This window comes from Ixodes scapularis, unplaced genomic scaffold (genome assembly GCF_016920785.2).
Source record: "Ixodes scapularis isolate PalLabHiFi unplaced genomic scaffold, ASM1692078v2 PGA_scaffold1__304_contigs__length_218370807, whole genome shotgun sequence".
Lineage (NCBI taxonomy): Eukaryota > Metazoa > Arthropoda > Arachnida > Ixodida > Ixodidae > Ixodes > Ixodes scapularis.
In genome coordinates, this window is record NW_024609846.1 from 203,278,207 (window position 1) to 203,299,562 (window position 21,356).

Below are 21,356 nucleotides of genomic sequence, written 5' to 3' on the forward strand. Positions count from 1 at the left end.
GCAAGCTACCGCCCGTTACAAAGGGTATAGCCGTTAACATTTATCCATCCGCTAGCCGAAACTGGAGCCAAAATCAGATTGACTAGCAAGATAGCGAAAATGTTTTCTTATATTATTTTTGATTATGCAGTATTGAATTGGTACAATGTAACAAAGCAAAAACGCCTTAAGACCCACAATTTTGTAATAAAAACATCACCACGAGAAACTAAAATTATCCAGTCCACGTGCAAGTCGCGGCTTGCGCGGCTTGCACGTGCATGCTGAGACCAACGGTTGTGTGCCCGTAGCCCTACTGGCCCTACCGCCCTACATCCGGAAGCGACAACAAAAAAGGATCGGCGCGCGGTTTCCACAACGGCTGCGTGGCTGCTTTGTGGTTCAAAGTGAAAGCAGGGAACTACGTTGCTACGTTGGTTGGACTTTCTCGGCGTTCCCGCATCACCCTATCTTTTCCAAGTTCGGCGACGGTTTCCTCAGCTGTGGAGACCTCAGTTAACGAGCGTGGCTGGCGTGGCTTAACGCGGAAGTGATGCAATGAGCGCGATTGAGTGCTTGGTGTCGTACGGCGCACACAAGATAGTTGTCGTTGTTGACGGAGAGCATAAGCGCGCCGATTTAATTCGGACCCTTGCTGGCAATGTGCTGTTCCAAGGAGTGGACCTGCAAACAAGCCACATCCAGGTGAGCTCACTTACGTCATTTGTGCTTTGTGCGGGGTCAGCGTGGGACCGGGCAGCACTTGTATAAGAGTGCGGTACGATGAAGAACGAACTTGAAGCTCCGAATCCAGCACGCGCTCATGGCCATTCTCCGCGTGCACGCTTTTGTAACCAAGGCTACAAAGCTCTCGCTGGAAGTGGAGCTTTAGTACGTTCTTAAACTTTGTGGCAATGAAGTCAAAGCTATGTGCGATCACGCAACTTGAGCGCCGATTAAGACTGTGCAGGGGCTATCCTCTCGTCGGATTCGCGGCAGAAAGTTGCCCGCGAGAATCTGCGTCTCCAACTAAGCAAACGGCACCAAGCGTTTGAAATGCCAAGCCTGGGTCTCGCGCTAGTGCGCCCTTCTACATCAAATTGTTTGGTCAAGCACATGCTTTTAGGCCCTCTCTAAACTGCTTCGTGATTTCTCCACCACATGAGCGAACAGTTTATGTAAAAAGGCGCATTAGCACGAGACCCTCGCTAGACATCTTGGCATTTCAAGCGCTTGGTGCCTTTTGCTGAGTTGGAGCTCGCCCGTTCGATGCTCATTGAAATCGAAACGGGTTCATGCGTGGATCGAATACAGGATCACTAAACTTTTCAGCGCTAGCCCTTTCTACGTGTTCTGAGCTGTTGGAAGTAATCTTATGACTATGCCCACAGTGTAATTTTTCTTTTGTAAAAATTTACGCTGAACTACACACCGGCTCACTGAAAATTTCCTTTCATATTTTTTGAACCAAGTAATGTCGTGTTCTTAAGCTTTAGCATTTTGTACAGGCAGCTAGCGTCAGGGTATGGCGGAGGAGTATCAGCTTTCTGCGATGCATCACCACTTGTGACCAGGAGGCCGTTTTAGGATATGGATACGTGTAGGCCCGTCAGAGATTTTTGTGAAGTGTTCTCTGGTTTTACTTGTGCATACCTTAGGTTACGTGTGTTGACAGTGATGCCTATAACTTTCCTTTCATTCTTTTGTCGCACAAGGTATACCATCCTCGGTATAAAACAGATGTGGACCTCATGGAGGGCACGATCCTCGAGGATGCAGCGCTGGTAACCATTTCTTTGGATGAGTCACAGTTCCGGTGGGTAAAATGCTTGCAAAGACTGAAGCAGTCAGGCATGTGTGCTTCAAGTGCTGTTATCAGGACTGACAACAACGATGCCTCTGCAAGAAAATGTTCAAGACTGTCTGTGTAGCATAATTGGGCTCAACTTGTTTTTGACATCATGTATAGATGCTGGCTTTTAGCAGTTGAAACCGAGTCTTCTAGGTAGAAACAATGCAGCTATAGTTGTTTGCACTTTTGACATGTTTTGGTTTCCCTGTGGGATAAAAGATAACATATGCACGTGTCTGTGTGAACAAGTTATGACCTAAAATTTGGTTCCTGTACTTCAAAACAAATTAAATCAAGGGCATTCTTGTATTCAAAACTGTTCAGTGTTTTTTTTTCTTTAACTGAAGCGAATATGTTTTATTTTATATATCTAGAATCATGGATGTCGTCATTCAAGAGGACTCTGCACCATCGAAAGCTCCGTCGAAAGCTCCATCGGAATACAGGTTTCCAAAAGTGTCATTGGACATCGCGCAGGCATTACAAAAACACACGAGGGGGCAGTACCTGCCTTGCCGATCGAGGATCATTTTGTGGCTCTTCCACGACCTGTGCCTCTACGACCTGTAAGTTCAAGTTGACACTGAACTAACTCCTCATTTTTAGTGGCTCAAATGAGCACATGTGCATATTTTTTTTTATTCTTTAGACAGCTCTTTGACAAATCAATACAAATCCAATCTTCATATTTTGGCTCTCTGGCAGGAAACACTGGGCACGCTTCTTTCTTCATCATAAATGGTGATTAATGCTCCTATTCATTGATTTCTCCAATTGATGGCACTATGTCTCTCCTTTACTTGTGCAGGTACCCGGATAAGCTCTATGCCGAGGCCGCAAGGTGCCTTGTGGAAAACTTCCCAACTCTGAAGGACACCACAGGATCTGGTTTTGTGAGTGACTAGATGCAATTTCACTTTAATTATTAGCCTGCACTCATTTAAACAAATGTGTATGAAGTACTCACCAAACATTTAAAGGACACATGCAAAGGAAAAAAACTTTTTTTTTTAAACGGCTTACGTGGAAAAAGGATGTCATAAAACGATTTTACAACGAAGAAAAAGTGATTGGTGCTTACACTAGGTGCTGGGAGTCCCCATCTAAGAGTGCATGCAAGGGCTCTAGCCGCTAGGAAATGGCTATACACCCCGTGCGGGACCTATAAGGGGCGCTTTGAAAACCGCACGCAGCGCCACTTGCACTGCGGCTGGAGGCAGTACTGAGAGTCGTAGCAGAAGACTTTGGCTCTTTGCTTCGGAAGCTATGGCGGCGCAAGTGCCCGTGGCAGGAACATTTGTCCTTCGAGCTGGTTTTAAAGATATTATAGTGGGATCGTTCTTCCGCGATGCCACACAAAGAAAGGCAAAAAACTTAATTAAAGTTTTTTGCCGAACGGTTTGCTATGGCGACGTCAGTCTTTAAGGCCAAATGTGTGCGTCTCGCAAGAAGCTTACTTCATAATTATTTAGTTATAGCCCCTTCCTCTTGCAAACCCGGAGCGCTCGCAGATTCAGAACTTCGAGCATCCAGTCGCGAGCAATCTCAGCGGCACACGCAGCAGCCAAGCGGAGATGCTCTGTCCAGCGTCGCCGTCACCGCCTGCCTCGCTGCCAGCCGAGACCTCCGACGCTCAGATGCCCCGCGATCGGAAAGCCGTCCCGGGTGAGGGCGGTTTTATCCGAAATGCAAAACATACCGCTTGGTTCTACAGCCTTTGACTCTTCCCACGAAATAATAACCAAGGATGCTCAGCGCTCTCGTGTACGTATACGCGCAAGTTGATTCCAGCTTCGGGTACTTGGCGCGAACGTCACCCCAGACGGCGGTCGGCATGGTCGGCACCGCTTAGTCGACATTCGAACAGCTTGTAAAAAAGACACATCCAACTGATGTTGTCATATCGAAAAGTACTGCTACCGTAACTGGCGCAATCGCTGTCGTGTAGCTGTGACAGAAACGGCATAGAAATCAAAACCAATGTATTGCGAGTGGCTGCAAATCAAACTTCACGCGTGCGAGCGTATGCGCCGTCGCTATATAGCGAGCACCTCCCAACCGCTCCCTGCACTCCACCTCTTTCGGGCAGAGCGGTTCGAGTTGCACAGCGAGCGCCCGACCATCTCCAGATCTGCAAGTGACACAGACACACATCGCTCGCGATTTGCAACGGCCACAGGGACCCGCTTGGCAAGCGCGCCGAGCACTCCGGATTTGCAAGGGGAAGGGGCTATTAGGTTGTCACGCCTTCATGCTCAGAAAGTGATTGGTGCTTACACAGTACCCGTGTACTTGCAAAACGTTAAATCCTTTTAGATTTACTGATGACCCAGATGCAACCACGGCGTTCCTATGTTGTGACCGCGGCTTCGGTTCATGACGATTTGCAGTAGAGTCGCCGCGTCTCACGCAATGCTTCACTTAAATTTGTCGCTGCAGTGTTACAACCTCTTTCTTTGTTTATCTTGCTTGCCAAAACGTAAGCCTGATTTACACATGCATGTTCGAAGCGACCAAAGCGACTACGAACAACAAAAACTGGCTGGAGTGACGAGCCTAGCAATGCTCCAAGCTCGTCGTTCCGGTCGTTCGTAATTGCGGTCGGGTCGAACGTGCATGTGTGAATTAAGCTTTTAACTTTGGCATGCACTTCTATCATTACAGGGTCCGCACAGTGCACTTATGCGGGCCGCAAAGCCGGGCTTTGTTTTTTCCGGCAGACCCTGTAGTTTTAATAGCCCTGCTACTCTTCGTTGTACCTTCATTCTACCAAGTACTCGTAGCGCTGCGGTGCCGCAAAGTTTTTTATGTGATTAATATCCTAGCTAACTCAATCCACTTTTTAATGGTCCTAGCAAATAAAATAAAACCTGCACAGCTCTGGCTGTCCTTGCATTGTATTCCCAAATTTCGTAAATCTGGCATTTTTATAGTGAGAAAGCTCAGGGGTAGACTCATTACAATGTTCCCTCAATTTTGTTGAGTATTAAAATTTCTTGCATGCATGTTTCTTTTCTCTTCAGCTAGACGACAGCAGGAACATTACGCAAACTCACTGCACTTGTAGAGGTGGTGTCTCAGGGCAGTGCAAGCATTCAGAAGCAATGATTATGTATTACTGCTGCATACCTGCCAACTCTTTCGAATTTTTCGTAAAATGTACAAATTGGTACTAATTTTACGATTTTACGAATCTTGCTATACATCTTACAAAAAAAAAATTATAAAAAAAAAAAATTCTAACATCTTTTTTTGTATAATTGTTACTGGCGGTATCTTGCACCACCACAAGAGGGCGATACGTACCGTCCATGGCAGCGTCGTGGTTTTTACTATCTGTCTATCCGGTGGTCATGTATCCAAAACCAATCCAAAGCCCAAAGCCTTTGTTCGTGTGTTCGACAGCGCTTGTTGGTTCGGCGTGTTCAGACGTGGTTGGGCGTTTCTGTTTCGGCCAGTTTCGAGGCGAGGAGTGCGGCCTCTGTGTTTGTTGCACATGTAATCGTAGCATTCCCCTGGTCGCGGGGGCTTCGCGGCTCAATGGCGAACTCCAAACCTCAAAAGAGGTACTTTCAGGTGTTCATGAAGCCCTACACGGTGGAATTCCCGTGCCTCGTGCCGTATAAAAAGGGAGAGAAGTTTGGATTCTGTAACACGTGCATGTGTGATGTAAGCGTTTCGCACGGTGGCAAGGCTGACATTAAGCTGCACATCGTTTCGCGTAAATCTCCCGGCGGTGGCGGAAGTTCTACGAATTTGAAAGTTCACAGGTTGGCAGGTATGCTGCTGCTGAATGCTTTCACATATTCAGCAGCGCGGATTACTGCCATACGACAAATTCTTTCATTGCATTTTTCCGAAAACAGTGTACTGTTGTTGCTGCCCGACAAAGCGCAGACGAGTTGAGAAACTGTGAAACTACGTCCCCGTGGGGCATGACGTGTACCTGTTGGTACAACCTACCACGCAGCAATTCATGATACCAATTAACAGCGCATTAATGACGCAGTGGTGGCTCCGCGGCGGCAGAATCGGTATGGCAACGGCAGCGGCACGGCGAGGTTTCCCTCTACTAGGATTCTCGAAGCCTATCTTCTCTGACAGCTGCGTGACGGCACATCAGCTGCCGTACATGGAGTGTATGGACGTTTAAGGGATGGGGGAAGGTTCTACGCTTTCAAACATGGCGGCCTCAGTGAATGGGCGGAGATGAGGGTTCTGCGGCTGAACCGAATTTATTGATGAAACTATCGCATTTACAAAACAAAGTTGGAAGATATGTAATAACGTCAAATGGGTTTCAGCGGCATAGTTTCATGCAAATGGTCTTTAATAGCTTGGTTAGGTGAAGTCCTCTTATTCACTGTGTTGCTAGAATGTGATATTATGGTAGATATGTTTCTTAATACATGCCCATGTGAGATGTGATGTGCTGTACACAAGAGATAACATTTTGCCAGGATTATTTTTAAACAAGCTCTCTGAAATTCTTTTTTGTGGGTACATCCAGGACTCCTGGCGCGTTGCCATGCGATATAAAGCAAAACGTGAACGGTCAAAGCTGCGGATGCAGGACAACACTGAAAAGCAGGCTTCACCGCGGAATCAGCCGCGGGCATCGAGGGACCCTAACCCAAAGCGGGTGACGAGGCCTGGGACGGTAGGAGAGATTGTTTCATGGAGATTTTTTTCTATTTTAATGGGGCACTAAAGTGCTTTCTTTACATCCTCGTTTTATGGTCACGAAGGTAGAAGAAGCATCCCAAAATATCTAAAATTACTAACATGTGCGGCCAATTTGCATATTAAAAAAAGTGATCAAAGATCCTGACACCGTTGACACAGAATGACTGACGGCGCTCGTCAGCTACTCGCAAGTGATGGGTTCCCACGTGGAGTCATGACCATAAAACGAGGTTTCAAAAAGCACTTTAGTGCCCCTTCAAGAATTGGTAAGCCTTGATACTAATTTTTTTACTTTTGTGTAATATATTTCAGAACATAGTGCTGCCAGCACATGGAGAGGATGCCGAAAGCCTGCAGGGCCATATCATCAACATGGAAAAAGAACTGCGAAAAGCAAATCCAAATGTCGCCTATGTTTCCGACTCCATGTCGAGGACACTTGCTACACGGCGGGCATGGATAACCACTGATCACCCAAGTGTGGCAGCCATTGTTGCAAAATACCCTGCTTTTGAACATAGCAGTTTTGTAAGTATTATTGAAGGTAGGATTTTAAAAGGGCTGTGCAACTATTTTAACATTAAAAAGAATTCTTAGTTTGTAATTTTTATATTGTTTACCTTGTCAAGTGATAGAAGTAGCTTCTCTTTCCTCGGAAATAATGCCATAACTTTGAGGAATCGAAAAATGAAAACGGACTATTTCTCTATCTGCATTCGCAACGTGGCGGCAGTGTGAAACATGTAGCACTGCATTACTGAGGGATGATGTTATAAGTGTCCTCTCTGTTGGGATGGTGGCACCATCTCCTTGTGTTGACTAAAACCATGTTCTACGCTCTTTTGCCTGTCGTGCGACCTTGCCGTCAGTGGTGCTCATATCTTACTTGCGTCACTACCACGGGAACCGGACGTCTCCTCGAAATTAAAAAAGCGTCTTACGTTTGAATCTTTTTTTTTTTTTTTTAGGAAAATTTGGGCTTGTAGGAAAAAAAAAGCTGTTTTCTATTCTAGAGAAGGTGAAGACTAACTCCCAGGCTTAACGTCCCAAAGTTCGAAAATTGTTGCACAGACCCTTTAAACGGGCACTGAAGACCGTTTTGAGATCCTCATTTTGAGGTCATAACTAGGGTTTGGTGTTTTCGGTTCAAAGCGATAAAAGTATGCCGAATTAACTTTCGAAAATTCGGTTGATCCAGTCTTCCTGTGTCAAGTTTGCTCTTGTCCTCTCAAGATAGAGACTCAACTGCTGGCATTGTATTTTATTCCTTTGATTTTTTCTCAAAGAGAGAGAGGGCAGGTCATCTTGTCTGATCTAATTCAGGTTGTATTGTAGGGGACACCGAAAAAAAACCCGCTACTATCTAGCACACACCATCACGCTTCCACTTTGGTTAAAGGAAATTCAGTTTGCTGCTGTACGAGCATGTTGCCAGTAGAAACTAACCAGCTTTGGCAGTCCTCAAAATGGGAAGGAAGAGAAGGCATGCCAAAAATTATCATTGTCTAGAACAGCACATAGAGTCTGCGCACCACATCAAAGTGAAAACTACACTGTCCTAATTTGTTTAAGGAAAATTGAAGATACAGCAACAGATAAAATAGTTAAGTGCCTAATGTACTGCACTTTGGATGGACAAGCATAAAAAGAGTGTATTTCATCATTACATATTCATCGACAAAAACCGGTTAACTTGCATCTGTAATATACTTACCAATAAAAACCAAAAACATCATTTAGAAAAAAAAAAGAACAAAAGTATGCCAAATTTCAGAGGAAAAAAAAAAAACGCAGAACCCTAATCATAACTTAATATAAGAAGCATCCTTAAAAACCCGAAATTACATTCATGCATGGCCGATTGCGTTATTAAAAAAAAAGTGATCAAAGATTGCGACAGTTACCGTTGTTGGGGACAGACACATGGTGCTACCAAACCTTCCTGAATATGGTCGAACGACGGACAGTGCTCGGCAGCCAGCTGCGAGCGATGGGTTCCCGCCGTCCACACCGGAACCTATCGCTTGCAGCTGGCTGATGAGCATTGTCCGTCGTTCAACCATATTCAGCAAGCTTTCGTAGCACCTTGTGTCTGTCTGCAACAACGGTAACTCACAATCTTTCATCACTTCATTAATAAGGCGATCCGCCGCGTGTGAATGTAATTGCTGGTTTTTTAGGACGCTTAGAACTCGCAGACAGAGTTATGATCATAAAAGCACTTTAGTGCCCCTTTAAGTGTTCCAGAAACACAGTTCACTTGCCATTGACATCTTTTCTTTTTTAATACAGTTGCAGCAAGAGTTTACTGCTGTGACAAGCAAGCCAATGGAGGTCAGCTTGGCGGCCTGCCTGTCCGAGAGCTGCCTGCGGATCTTGGATGCCGCTAGGAAGAAGCGACACCTGTGTAGCTTTTTCGAGGATCTGGACCGACGGGTCGCACAAGGGGACAAAGGCCCGGAAGATGGTAGGACTTGATGGTTCAAATAACTTGGGGTTGATAAGATGAATACTGCAGGAAGGCTACAATGCTCAGTCTTCCTGTGCTTAATCTTTGTTTAGATAGATTAGGTAGAAAGGAGAGAAATGTACTATTTGGGCGTGTTGGTTGCTTTTATACACTTAGAAAGAGGAGACACATAAGGGATGACACAGACAGGACAATCTTTCACCTTTGACTACATTTCTTTTAGACTTCAAGCACGGCGTACAACCATTCTGGGGGAAGAAGATAATGGGTAATTGCTTGGGGGAAGGGGTCGCAAAACGATTGCAAGCCAGGTGGAATGCGAAGGTATGGACACGAATAACGCTGCTTTGGATTCCTAACATGCAATTTTTATTCACGGGGGAAAATGCCCTGGCTGCGCTCCTAATTTCGCTGCCATGACGAATTTGGGGAGCCACTGCAAGTTTGTCAGAGAAATAATCTAGGCTTTTTGGATGTTGACTGAGCCCACAGAATATTAGGTTCCCCACCCATCTCTCTATAGCAAAAAGGATTAGCCATTCTGAGGCTGACAATGGACGTTGAGCATTGAAAAACACGGTAAGGCAATGAGTTCAGCAGAGTCTACTACGCAGACGCCCCTTCTCGCTGTAATTCCCATCTGCCCCCCCGCCCCTTCCGCTTAGAAGCATCTTTGTATGCCAATCCTCTTGCCCCCCCCCCCCCCCCCCCCCCCCCCCCTCTGACTTAAAGGGGCCCTGCAATCATATTTAGGCGTCTACCTTTTTTGTGGTTTCCAGGTCTCTTGGGGTTCGGGCAAGCCAGCAGGCACGGAGAGAGTAACTAAATATCAGTGCGTCATATTTTAACCGGACGACGCAGAACCTCCACCGACGAGGGCGACTCGCGTTGGCGAAAGCGCGAGATATCTGACGTCTTTGGTCCTGGGCTTACTACTGGTCAGAACCGCTAAAATCTTTTTTTTAGTCGAGATACAAAATATAAGTGTCGCGAACCGTTTCAGTTATGTATGAAAGTAGTTTTTGTTCTGTAAATGAGATCAGAAAAGAAAAAAAATGCAGTTTATAAAGTACGGAAACAAGAAGTGACCCGTCGACATACCCTCCACCAGACTTGTACACGTTACTGAAAAATAGTAAGGAATTACATTTACAATTACTCGAGGCTAAATTGTAATTTATTACAATTACAATTACCCTCCCATGGAAGTAACTGACCGTTACCCGAAAAAGTAATCCGTTACTTTCCTGGCGTTACTTTTAAAATTATCGTCCTCAAGTAAGAAACAAAGGGAAGAGGGTTATTCAAGTTCTTATTCTAGCCACCTGTTCCTTTTAATGACCTTGAGTATTTTGAGCAACGGCTGGCTCTTGTATGTCTCGTCAGACATTTTGCATTATCTCTTACTCAATATGTCGACTGCTACGCTGAACACAATTTGAGCTGAGGCACTGGATGGGAGTGTCACATTGTTCCTCACGAATGCTTCATGCTCTGCATTGAGCTTTTTCAGCGAAGCAAGGGAAGTACTATTTCCCTCGAGAATGTAGAGCAAAGCTTCGTCGTTGCAGTTAGTAGATCCTTCCGATACCTCCCATACCCACGATAACGGTACCCGATAACGATATGATGCATACGCAAAGACGGCGGCGAAGTATGGGATATCGTTATCGGAGTCATCGTACGGATCTACTAAAATTCTCCATTCTCTAAATCGCGAAGCTGTAGAAGTCATCAATAGCAAAACATAGTTGTAACAGTAAGGTGATAATTAAATAATAAATAAGGTTTGGATCGATATTCTTCTTCCTTTGGTTCTGAACAGTTCGAGCCTCACTTGAGACGTTGGTGAATAAAACGTATATAAATATCAGTTATAAAAGAAAAAGAAGGACACTCATAACAACACTTAATTAGAACGTCGGTTAAAACAGGGAAATGCAAACGCACGTTCGCCGTGTGTACCTTTCTTGGTGCCGTTCAAAAACGCACGGAGCACGAACCGACTGCAGTTTACTCCGGTGTTCTCCAGATAGACGTCCGCTGATGCCACGGCCAGCAAAGGGTAGAAGTAAGCCGCGCTATGGCCCCACTCACGAATTTGACCCTCTCCTCAAGCCCAGTATATCAAGTCTACGTCAGCCACCATTATGTTTTATTTGTAAAAATATCTGCTTGAGATAAGATGCGTCCTGCTGGGGCAAAACAGGAAGAAGAAGAAAGGAAGACTGTTACCATATTCTAAATGCTCGCAAAAATCTGACTCACAAAAAGGGTAGGGTAGACGGAGCTTTGTTTTCTGTTGTGACATTATGAAAATGGTCGTAGTCACTATATCCGAGAAAGACATTGTTAATTCTTTTCATTGCACTTACCGCCTCGAGCTTCTCGAAGAGGCGCACAATCACTTGGTGTCATCCTCTCCCCGTCTTCAATCGCAAAGAAAAGACAAAAGGACTAAAAAAAAAAGCGGAAAGACCTTGCCCCCCCCCCCCTTTTTTTTTTCTTTTCGTGAATTGTTCATTTGGATTTTTTTGACATTGATGTTAAGGTCTAAAAAAAGGGTAGATTCAGGGGCTTGGTGTTGCAAAAAAAGGCTTTGAGGAACTGAAGAGTTCCAAACCTCCCTTTACGCTAGTCGATTCGCGTGACAGTGTCACTGCATGCGTTCGACTTTAAAAAAAAAAAATCTTTATTTAGAATGGGGGCGGGGGGGGGGGGGGGTTGGTTCTGACAAAAAAAAAATGTAACGGATTACAAGGAATCCGTTACGTCAAAAATGTAAGGGAATTACTTTAAAATTACTCTAGAAAATATGTAATTATTCCGTTACAAAATTACTGATAAATGTAAGGGATTACAAGTAATTTCGTTACTTGTAACGGATTACGTACAAGTCTGCCCTCCACCAAGCGGCGAAAAAAACGGCGCATACTAGAAAGGGCTAGTGCGACGAGGCGCCGACGAACGGCGTGCGTAGAAAGGTCCCGGATGTACGCGGCGGCGCTGTGGTCGAGGATCCGACCGGTTCCGAGCGTTCAGAAGGCTTTCGGCGCCGGCTTTGCTGGCGGTTTTGCCATTTGGCGGTATGGCAGCGCGAAGTGGCTCCCGTTCTGCACTGATGTTTACCCCGTGTTTGCTGTCGTTTGTGGCCAATGAAGTGTTGTGCCGAATTAGTCTTTAATCGTGCAGCAAATGCAATGCGAGCCGCCCTGACCGCCTGCTTCATACGGCCGATCCAACGCGCGCTTTAGTGGCGCCCTCTCGAGCCGTCGACACGGAGTGCGGCAGCCGTGAGCGCTCGATGAGCTCACTATCCCTCCTCTAGTTCACGGCCGCTCAAGCCAGGACCTACTACGTTATGAAGGAGGTTATTTTTTGCTTGTTTTTGTGATTCTAATTTGCCTAAAACTTTTAAACTAAAGCGAAATTTGAGAAAAGAAAAGTTTCATTAAGTTTCTACGTTCAGTGCGCTCAGGATCGATGCAAATTAAAAATCAGTCAAAAAGTTGTTGCAGGGCCCCTTTAAGCATTTTCCTATTCCCTTTTTCCCATGGAGTGGGGCACCATGCTTGATAAATGTAGTTAAAGTTGAAAGATGGTTCCATCTGTGTCGTCCCCTATTCATTTCCTCTTTCTAGTTGTTTGAGAGAAATGTTGCATGTGCTCTGTAATAGTTTGTTATCTAGTCTCAATAGTATTAAGTTTCAGCCAACATGCCTTATTCGCGTTGAGACCTAGACTTAGTTGTGTGGAAGCGTGCTCTTGCTTGTCTATGGTTTCCTATGAGGCATGTGGTAATCAGGGTGTCTACCAATCTGGAAAACCTGGAATTCTCAGGGAATTTTGATTATCTGGAGAAGTCAGGGAATATCAGGGAAGTTAGAAAGTTGGCTACCGTATTTATTCGAATCTAGGCCGGCTCCGATTCTAAGCTGACCCCAGAAAGTTTGAAGCCAGCAAAAACAAAAAAAAACTGGCCTCGAATGTAGGCCGAGCCAAAAGACTAGGACACCATTCACAAAAAGGAGACATTTATTGGACATGAAGATGTTCAATCTTCATGTTCACCGGATTATGAAGAGGCTGTGGTGACGGCCTTTCACCGGACCACGAAAAGGCCGTGGCGACGGCCTTTCGTGGTCCGGTGAAATCCATCCTCGTTGCGGCGCACTCAAATATCCTCTCCCGTTGCCTCCTCCAACGACGGACAGTTCTTTCATCCATGCTGAAGTCCCGCCCGGCTTCAACGTTCGACGACAACTCTGCGGCTGAAACAACTTTTCTTTTAAAAGCGGAACTATAATGGCAAAAAAATGCCACGCCGCACGCAGGCGTGCGGCGTGGCGTTTCAAGTATCAATGCAGGTGATACTTGATAGTGGTGATACTTGATAACTCCCCATCTACTTAAGTGGCTACTGGCTCGGCTAGTAATGGCTACAATACTTTCTTTTCTAGGTGGCGCCAGCTGCGCGCCACTTTAATTTTACTTGGAAATTGGCACATGTTTCAAAAACCTCGAATCTAAGCTGACACTAGAGTTTGATGTATTGGTATTGGAAAAGACTATCGGCCTAGATTCGAATAAATACGGTAAATCAGGAAAAATTACCAGTGAAAGTGGCGTGGCAGTCTGGATTGAAGGCGATGGTTATGCATCGGCACAGCCATGCTAAATAATGTTGCCCAGAGTTTGTCAGGGAGTTTTATCAAAATAGTCGGGAAGAAACTTGGAAAAGTCAGGAAATTTGAACTCAGTAATTTGGTAGACACCCTGGGTAATTCCCTTATGTCCACAAAGCAGCTGGGTTCCAGGCATTTACACTAAAAACACGGAAAAGGGTACAATGCACAAGCTCTTAGCTTGAAGGGTTGATTTCAATGCACAAGCACGTGCATTACATTCGGGCCTACCTCAGCCTCGACCTCACGTCTGTAGCATTCTAGTAGCTAAGAGCAAAACCTAGTTTCCGAGTAAGAGTAAAATAGATAGTTGTACGCCTTTTCATCATATCAGCCATGATGCTTGTATATCGAAGAGAGTAGAGGTTTTCATATTCTGAGGCAGCATAAGCCAGAAATATTCTTAAGCAACCTTCTGGTTCAGGAGCATGACCTGCTCATACTTTGTGCTGTGTTTTGCCATTTTGTGACTTGTAGAGCCAATGTCCTTGAGCCATTTTATGTTTTCGTGGGCAGTTTGTACTAAACGTCATCATGGCCTTTATCATTACAGAAGTTTTGACAACGGCTGCTCTTTATGTATTGCCGTCGCTGGTTAAGGAGAGAAGCTCTGCCTTTCTCTACCCACATGTAAGTTTCAGGGACCAATCTTGTTCTTCACAGTTTATAATGTAATTGCAGCTTTTTAAATGACTTTGAAGCAGTCTACATACATTCATACCTGGCTCTTATAAGGCGGCACTAAATTTCTTTTTATGGTGGTAACTTCATCTACACACTCTAAGGTTTTAAAAACCCTGAATTGTGTTGTGTGGGAATATTTATGCAGCGCGGTTTTTGTCTGCATTCAAGTGATGCGGCATGTCTCGCACTGTAGATGAGAAATTTAGCCAAAGCAGTACAACCGCCAGCCTGGGGTCTTTACGTACGTAATGCAGTAGTGAAACACGAACGTGTGCCGGTACGATGCTCATCCAGATTGAAACGGGTAGGGGTAGGGACTGAACCCAGGATCCCTGGATTCTGCAGCGCAAGCTTTCGCTACACATACTCCTAGCTGCGACACGGTGCGCTAGGCCGTCGATCCCCCCTTAAAAACCTTGGAATTGCAATAATCTGTGGCTTATTCCCATATTCATACCTGCCAACTCTTCTGAGTTTCCGAATTTTGCTTCAAATCTTACGAAAACATTTTTTTTATTTATTTATTTATTTATTTTTAATTCGTTGTTGGCAGTATCTTGCACCACCACAAGAGGGCGATAGGTACTGTCCACGGCAGCGTCGTGGTCCTTACCGTCTTTACTATCCATGTATCCGGTGGCCACGGATCGGTCCACAGGTTGGCAGGTATGCATATTAGAAAGGTGACCAAACATCGTTATACGCCCCTTGTTCTGAGATATATTGCAGAGTGAAGCAGTGTTGTACGGAACGGCGTTCCTGGAACGCGTTCCTTTTAGGAGGAACGAAGGAACGCCGCCGTTCCATTTTGCATCACTGGAACTGGAACGGGAACGCGTTACATTTTTACTGGAACGGAAAGAGTAACGGCGTTCCTTTTTTTCATCCAGTGGGGTAGTTTTTAATTTATTTCTAACAGGGAAAATATGAAAGTACAAAAACAATGCCTTTACGAGGTGCAGGATCTCTTTAACTTTTTGGCTACTAATCTTATGGATTATTTAGTGTGGTCCTCGCTTGCTAAGAGTTTCGGGTGCAGGAGAGCTGGTGGGTATTGATACTTTTTTGAGTGCCTGAAACTGCGGTACAAAAAGCAAAACTTTTAGTCGTAGGAAAAGACAAAGAAAGAGGGTTGTTTCAAACTCAGCTACTTTCTTTGGTTCCACGAATCCTCATACACCCAGAAATCTTATTCCGACTAGAGCCATTTTTGAACTTCAATAACGAGACCTCCAATTACAACAAGATCATAGATTGCTATATATCGGACTCACCCTTGTATCCCGACCATTATTTACTTAAAAGATGCACACAAAAAAAAAAAACCTTTATTCCTTCTCTTGTCCTCCACCTTCAAACTGAACAACAAATCCAACCTTCACAACGACGTATTTATAGCTTTCAAGACTGACTTTCCAAAAGCCCTACCCTCTCCTTCACTTGCTCGTCTTACGGACAGCAACATCGAGAAGTAACTGTTGTTAACTTTTAACACGGGACTCTGTTTAATTGAAACGTGTGAGGCTGTTGTAAAACGCTAGTGCAATCTCGGTAAAAGCACATTTGGCTCGTCTGAATTATCCACTACAAACATGGACATGGTTAATAGCTGAGATTTTTAACATGAATATATCAACAAATGAAACCCTGCTTCCGCGTGTTTTCTTCTCCTGGTGCCCTTCCATCACGACATACGAACTCGTATGCTGACTATTAATGGGATAAATAAAAAAATAAAACTCTGCTTGATTTAACTAAATATAGTAATTAGCGAAAAATACAAATGTAACGTATATGTAACGATACGTTCCATTTTTTAAAGTGTAACGGGAACGAGTTCCTTTTTCACATATGGAACTTGTAACGGGAACGCGTTCCAAAAATCGGAAGGAACGAGGAACGAGTTTTCGTTCCTTTTTTTGAGGAACGTGTACAACACTGGAGTGAAGTTGCCAAGAAAAAGGGAGCTCCTCGGCTAATTGCAAGCAATAGCCTGCGGTTACCCATTTTATGACCTTGCCACACATTTTTTTATCAAGTTGACAGCTCATCATCAGAAGGTCTCTGTTGTAGATACAGTCTTTTGGGCATTGTGTCCAAGGTTGGCTTAAGGGTTAAATCTGTCTTCTTTTGGGGGACTGGATTTTGTGTGTTAAATGACCAGCCGTTCGAAGGAAATGTTTCGATTGTTTTCATTGTTTGAAACGGCTAAGAACTATGTATGAGGGCAGTTTCAAAATTTCAGAGCAAACAATGACCTAGATTTATAATGTAATCAGAGTTCTAGCTGGTTGCAGTGATTATATGTAGTGGCCATAGCTCTGAAACATTACGCATTACTTGGACAAATAGTGTCGTATTTCTCGGCTTTATATTGTCATGCTCTAGGCATATGCGTTTAGTGTCCAGATTGTCACAATTTCAAATGGCATTTTCATACTCCCCATGCCTGAACTGATCACTGAACAAGCACATTTGAACTTTAATATGCATGTACATGGTAACTGAAAAAAGAAACAATTTGTTTTCAGGACAATATTATCCCCCAAAAAATTATTTTGAGTTAGAAACCGAATAACGTGTGCCGAATTCAACAGAACTGAAAACGCTAAACCCTATGTATATTGCATCGGACGCTGTAGGAATATTTAGGATCCATTTGAGAACTCAAAATGCCAAAAATATTAAAAGAATTACTATAGCACATTGAATTTCAATGCTGTGTGTCCTCACTTCCTACTCTTCTTACTGCTGTTATTTTTTTTTTTTTGCATTTATCTCTGCATTTTTACTTAGGTGCTTGCATTAATTTGTATGTCTGCTGTAGTAAGTGCTTTTTAAGTGTACATATATGATTTTATGTAATCCTGCTTTTTTGCACCATGCAGATTTGGTAAATTATACACAAAATGTGTGCATCTTAAAATTTTGAGCTCTGCGAAACCGGAACACACCTATCTTTGTCGTGCACTGCTGTAAGCTGCGGCAAACCATGACATTATTGCCATGGTGACCGTAGCTGACTTGACATGGCATTAGTAAAAAAGAGAGCGTGGTAGTGGTAGCAGAGGAATGTGATAATGCACCTTGCACTACATTGTTCTGCTCAGTGCGCAACAGCTTAGGGCACGTAGAGTGGTAGGTCATATTGCGGAACCCAGGGAGACATTCTTCAATTTCTGTCTATTTTAATCTGAATGAGCATCATACTGGCATTTGTTTGTGTATCTACTATGTGAGCGTATTCTCAATCCTATGTTAGCAGTCTTACTGTGCTCACCAAATCACCCATCTACTGCAGAGAACTTATCTGGCCCTTTTGAGGGCTGACTAACTTCATGTTGTCTAAACATCTGTGCAACACAACTTTTTGGGTGGAATGCTTGGCACTTTGTCTCACTTATACAATAACATAATTACAAAAGAAAATACAGAATTTGGAAATGTGTGCCATGGTATTTGTTAATATAATGCTTATTTTTTTTACATTTCTTTAGGACCCAGACGCACTTCAAGCGTACCCAGCAGTGAGCTATGAGGAGAACGTCTATGAGTCGTCATCGTTCGTTGTGACCGTGGATGGACTTCATGTTAAGGAAGACTCGCTGCTGGCTGCAATTACAACCATGACTGCCATGTATTGGGTGTTCAATATGGAATTTAGTCCAAGAGCCTCCAAGACAATGCAGTTAATGTCACATGTGTTTGGGGTTAATTCTGGCATCCCAGCTAGCCCTTTGGTGCGGGTGGCCATAGGTATTCTTTGTGGCTAGGTTATCCCACCGGCAGCTGTACACCTTGTAAAGGTTTCTTTTTTATGAATTTCAGGCCAAATTTTAATGAGAAAACTTTGCACCACAGAGCAACGAGGTTGATCTCATTTTTATATCTAAAACAATTAAGGTGGAAGGCTGGTCTTTAACTTTTCGTTTTTTATTTTTTATTTATCGGGCTGAAATTTAGTATACTTATGTATTTCTGAGTGGTGATTTCAAATAAGCAATTAGTTTTCAGATAGCTTCACTAGATTTTGAGTTATTAATAAATTTATCATTTTAACTAGGTCCTCCTTACGGGCCGTTACCATAAAATTGTCAGAATATATCAGAAATATCTATAGAATTGCATTGACCAAGACATGTTTTGTGCGGTGATGCTATTTTAAGCCTGATTTAATGATAATACATCGGTAAAAAAACATTTGCAATCAAGTTGCATAAAAAGGGAAGCTCTATCTTTTTGAGACTAATTAATTAAAATTATTGTATGAGCTATAAAGCAACAAAAATAGCATCACCGCACAAAACATCACTTGGTGATTTCAATTCTATAAATATGACTGATATATTCTGAAGAATTTTACGGTAACGGCCTGTAAGCAGGACCTAATTAAAATGACAAATTTATTGATAACTCAGGATCCACTAAAGCTACCTGAAAACTAATTGCATATTTGAAATCACCACTCAGAAATACATCAGTATACTAAATTTTAGCACGATAAATGAAAAATAAAAAACATGAAGTTAAAGACCAGTCTTCCCCCTTAATAATGTTTGGAATAAAAAGGTGTTCAGCGTTGTGATCAATTTGCTTTTTAATTAACAAAGCTACAAGCATAAATCAATTAAGAAACTTGGGCATCACCGAAAATTACTAAATCTTTGTACTTCAAAAAGATGCAACATGCATGCCACATTTTACAGTATCCTGAAGAAAATGTGCTCTATGAAAGCACCTTAAATTTACGCTTTAATGATACTTTTTTCAGGACGTTGTAAGAATGCTATGCACGCATACCTTTGTAAAGTGAGGCAGTTTAGTGGTATTGCATTATACGTAACGAGTTTTTAATTTTCATTTAATTATGCTCTTATTTTTGTTATTTAAAAGTTAATTATCTGTAAATAATTAACTACCTTTATATTCCCTAGGCTATTCATTTTCCTACGTTTGGCCTTATGATATCAGCCTTTTGCTGTGGGTGCATAGTTCTGGTGGGAACAATTTGGCCTGCACTTTCTGAAGCACTTTGTAGTTTTATACTTCATCTTGTTTCCAGAATTTCCATTTCACTATTTTTATTTTTTTATTTACTTATATCATTGTCTCCTGATGTTCCAGAATGTCATTTTATTTTTTTCACACCACATGTGCAATGTTTTTTGTTAAGAATTTAAACTTGCAAAGGCTCTGAACTAGTGCTGTGCAGCACACTGTGATAGAATTCAGGCTCACTGTACTAATTTTGTAATTTTTTTTATGTTTTGAACTGCAGTTCTTGACTTTGCGTCATGCATAAGGCATGTGGAATTCCATCTTCCTAATTTGTTTTTTTTTCAATGTCAGATTACATCATGTTTTATGTGTTTTACATCAGATGTGCATTGTTTTTGTTTAGAATTCAAGCTTACCTATAGTCTGATCTATAGTCATTGACAGGTTAAGAACCCAGTACAAGCCCCCCCCCCCCCCCCCTTCCCTAAAGCTGTCTAGTCTTATCACCTCAGCACAGCAATTGATGGAGATGGTTCGAGGAGGGACTCACCTCCTCTCCAGCATTTGCTCAAGTGGTGTAGAGCTTTGCGGGGCAGCTTGTCCTGGATTCTCGACCTGTCCCTGACTATAGTGCCGTGCCTGTAGTGCACCCTGTGATAGAACTCCAGCCCACTGCCACTTTCTTTGTCTTTTGTTCACTTGTTTTAGTTGTTGGATGTGTTCCTAATTTTCATCTTCACAGTTCGCTTTTGCTTTTTTTATTTTCTTATATCAGTGTCTCTTAATGCCCCAGAATAAGTCATGTTTTATGTTTTTTCACCCCATATGTGCAGTGTTTTTTGTTAAGAATTTAAACTTGCAAAGGGTCTGAACTAGTGCTGTGCTTTGTAGCACACTGTGATAGAATTCAGGCTCACTGTACTAATTTTGTAATTTTTTTTTTATGTTTTGAACTGCAGTTCTTGACTTTGCGTCATGCATAAGGCATGTGGAATTCCATCTTCCTAATTTGTTTTTTATCAATGTCAGATTACATCATGTTTTATGTGTTTTACATCAGATGTGCATTGTTTTTGTTTAGAATTCAAGCTTACCTATAGTCTGATCTATAGTCATTGACAGGTTAAGAACCTAGTAAGAGCCCCCCCCCCCCCCCTTCCCTAAAGCTGTCTAGTCTTATCACCTCAGCACAGCAATTGCTGGAGATGGTTCGAGGAGGGACTCACCTCCTCTCCAGCATTTGCTCAAGTGGTGTAGAGCTTTGCGGGGCAGCTTGTCCTGGGTCCTCAACCTGTCCCTGACTATAGTGCCATGCCTGCAGTGCACCCTGTGATAGAACTCCAGCCCACTGCCACTTTCTTTGTCTTTTGTTTACTTGTTTTACTTGTTGGATGTGTTCGTAATTTTCATCTTCACAGTTAGCTTTTGCTTTCTTTTATTTTCTTATATCGGTGTCTCTTAATGCCCCAGAATAAGTCATATTTTATGTTTTTTCACCCCATATGTGCAGTGTTTTTTGTTTAGATTTCAAACGAACGGGCTGAATTAACTGGTCCATGCTGTGATACAACTGAAGCTCACTGTACTACTTGCATTGTATTTTGTTACATGTTTTTAACAGCAGGTCTCAAATAAAGGTGTGATTGACTTGAGCTGCAAACTGAAAAACCATCGAGGCAACAGGAGTGCATCTTCAAGCGTACAGCTTGTCCTAGGGGACAAAAAGCAAGGGCTCAAATATTTGTCCCTATGGAACAAATGTAATGGATTAACATTTACTCCTTCGGGATTAACATTTAGTCCTGTGGGACTGAATGTGTGGGATTAACATTTAGTCCTAGGGGTCTAAGGGGTGGGTGCATGTGTTAGTCCTAGAGGACTAAATGGAAGGGCACTACTGTTAGTCCCAGGGGTCTAAATGCAAGAACGCAACAGTTAGTCCTAGGGGTCTAAGTGGTGGGTGCATCTGTTAGTCCTAAGGGACTAAATGGAAGGGCGCTAC

At 43.2% G+C, this 21,356-nt stretch overlaps 1 protein-coding gene across 1 annotated transcript; it reads left to right on the forward strand.

The window, feature by feature from the left end:
• Positions 1-537: 537 nt before the first annotated feature.
• On the forward strand, positions 538-18,216 carry LOC115329035. The gene is made up of 9 exons (XM_040221627.1): positions 538-684; positions 1,695-1,795; positions 2,206-2,397; positions 2,640-2,724; positions 6,342-6,491; positions 6,830-7,045; positions 8,810-8,984; positions 14,226-14,302; positions 17,854-18,216. Exons 1-9 carry the CDS (start codon positions 538-540, stop codon positions 18,127-18,129), a joined length of 1,419 nt encoding a protein of 472 aa, XP_040077561.1. The 3' UTR covers positions 18,130-18,216.
• Positions 18,217-21,356: the final 3,140 nt, after the last annotated feature.

Excerpts from the sequence above, each read along its gene's own strand:
- LOC115329035 (XM_040221627.1), top strand. The coding sequence starts at position 538 with ATGAGCGCGATTGAGTGCTTGGTGTCGTACGGCGCACACAAGATAGTT. Across the intron at positions 2,398-2,639 it reads GACCTGTGCCTCTACGACCT|GTACCCGGATAAGCTCTATG; the intron begins GTAAGTTCAAGT and ends TTACTTGTGCAG. Across the intron at positions 7,046-8,809 it reads CTTTTGAACATAGCAGTTTT|TTGCAGCAAGAGTTTACTGC; the intron begins GTAAGTATTATT and ends TTTTTAATACAG.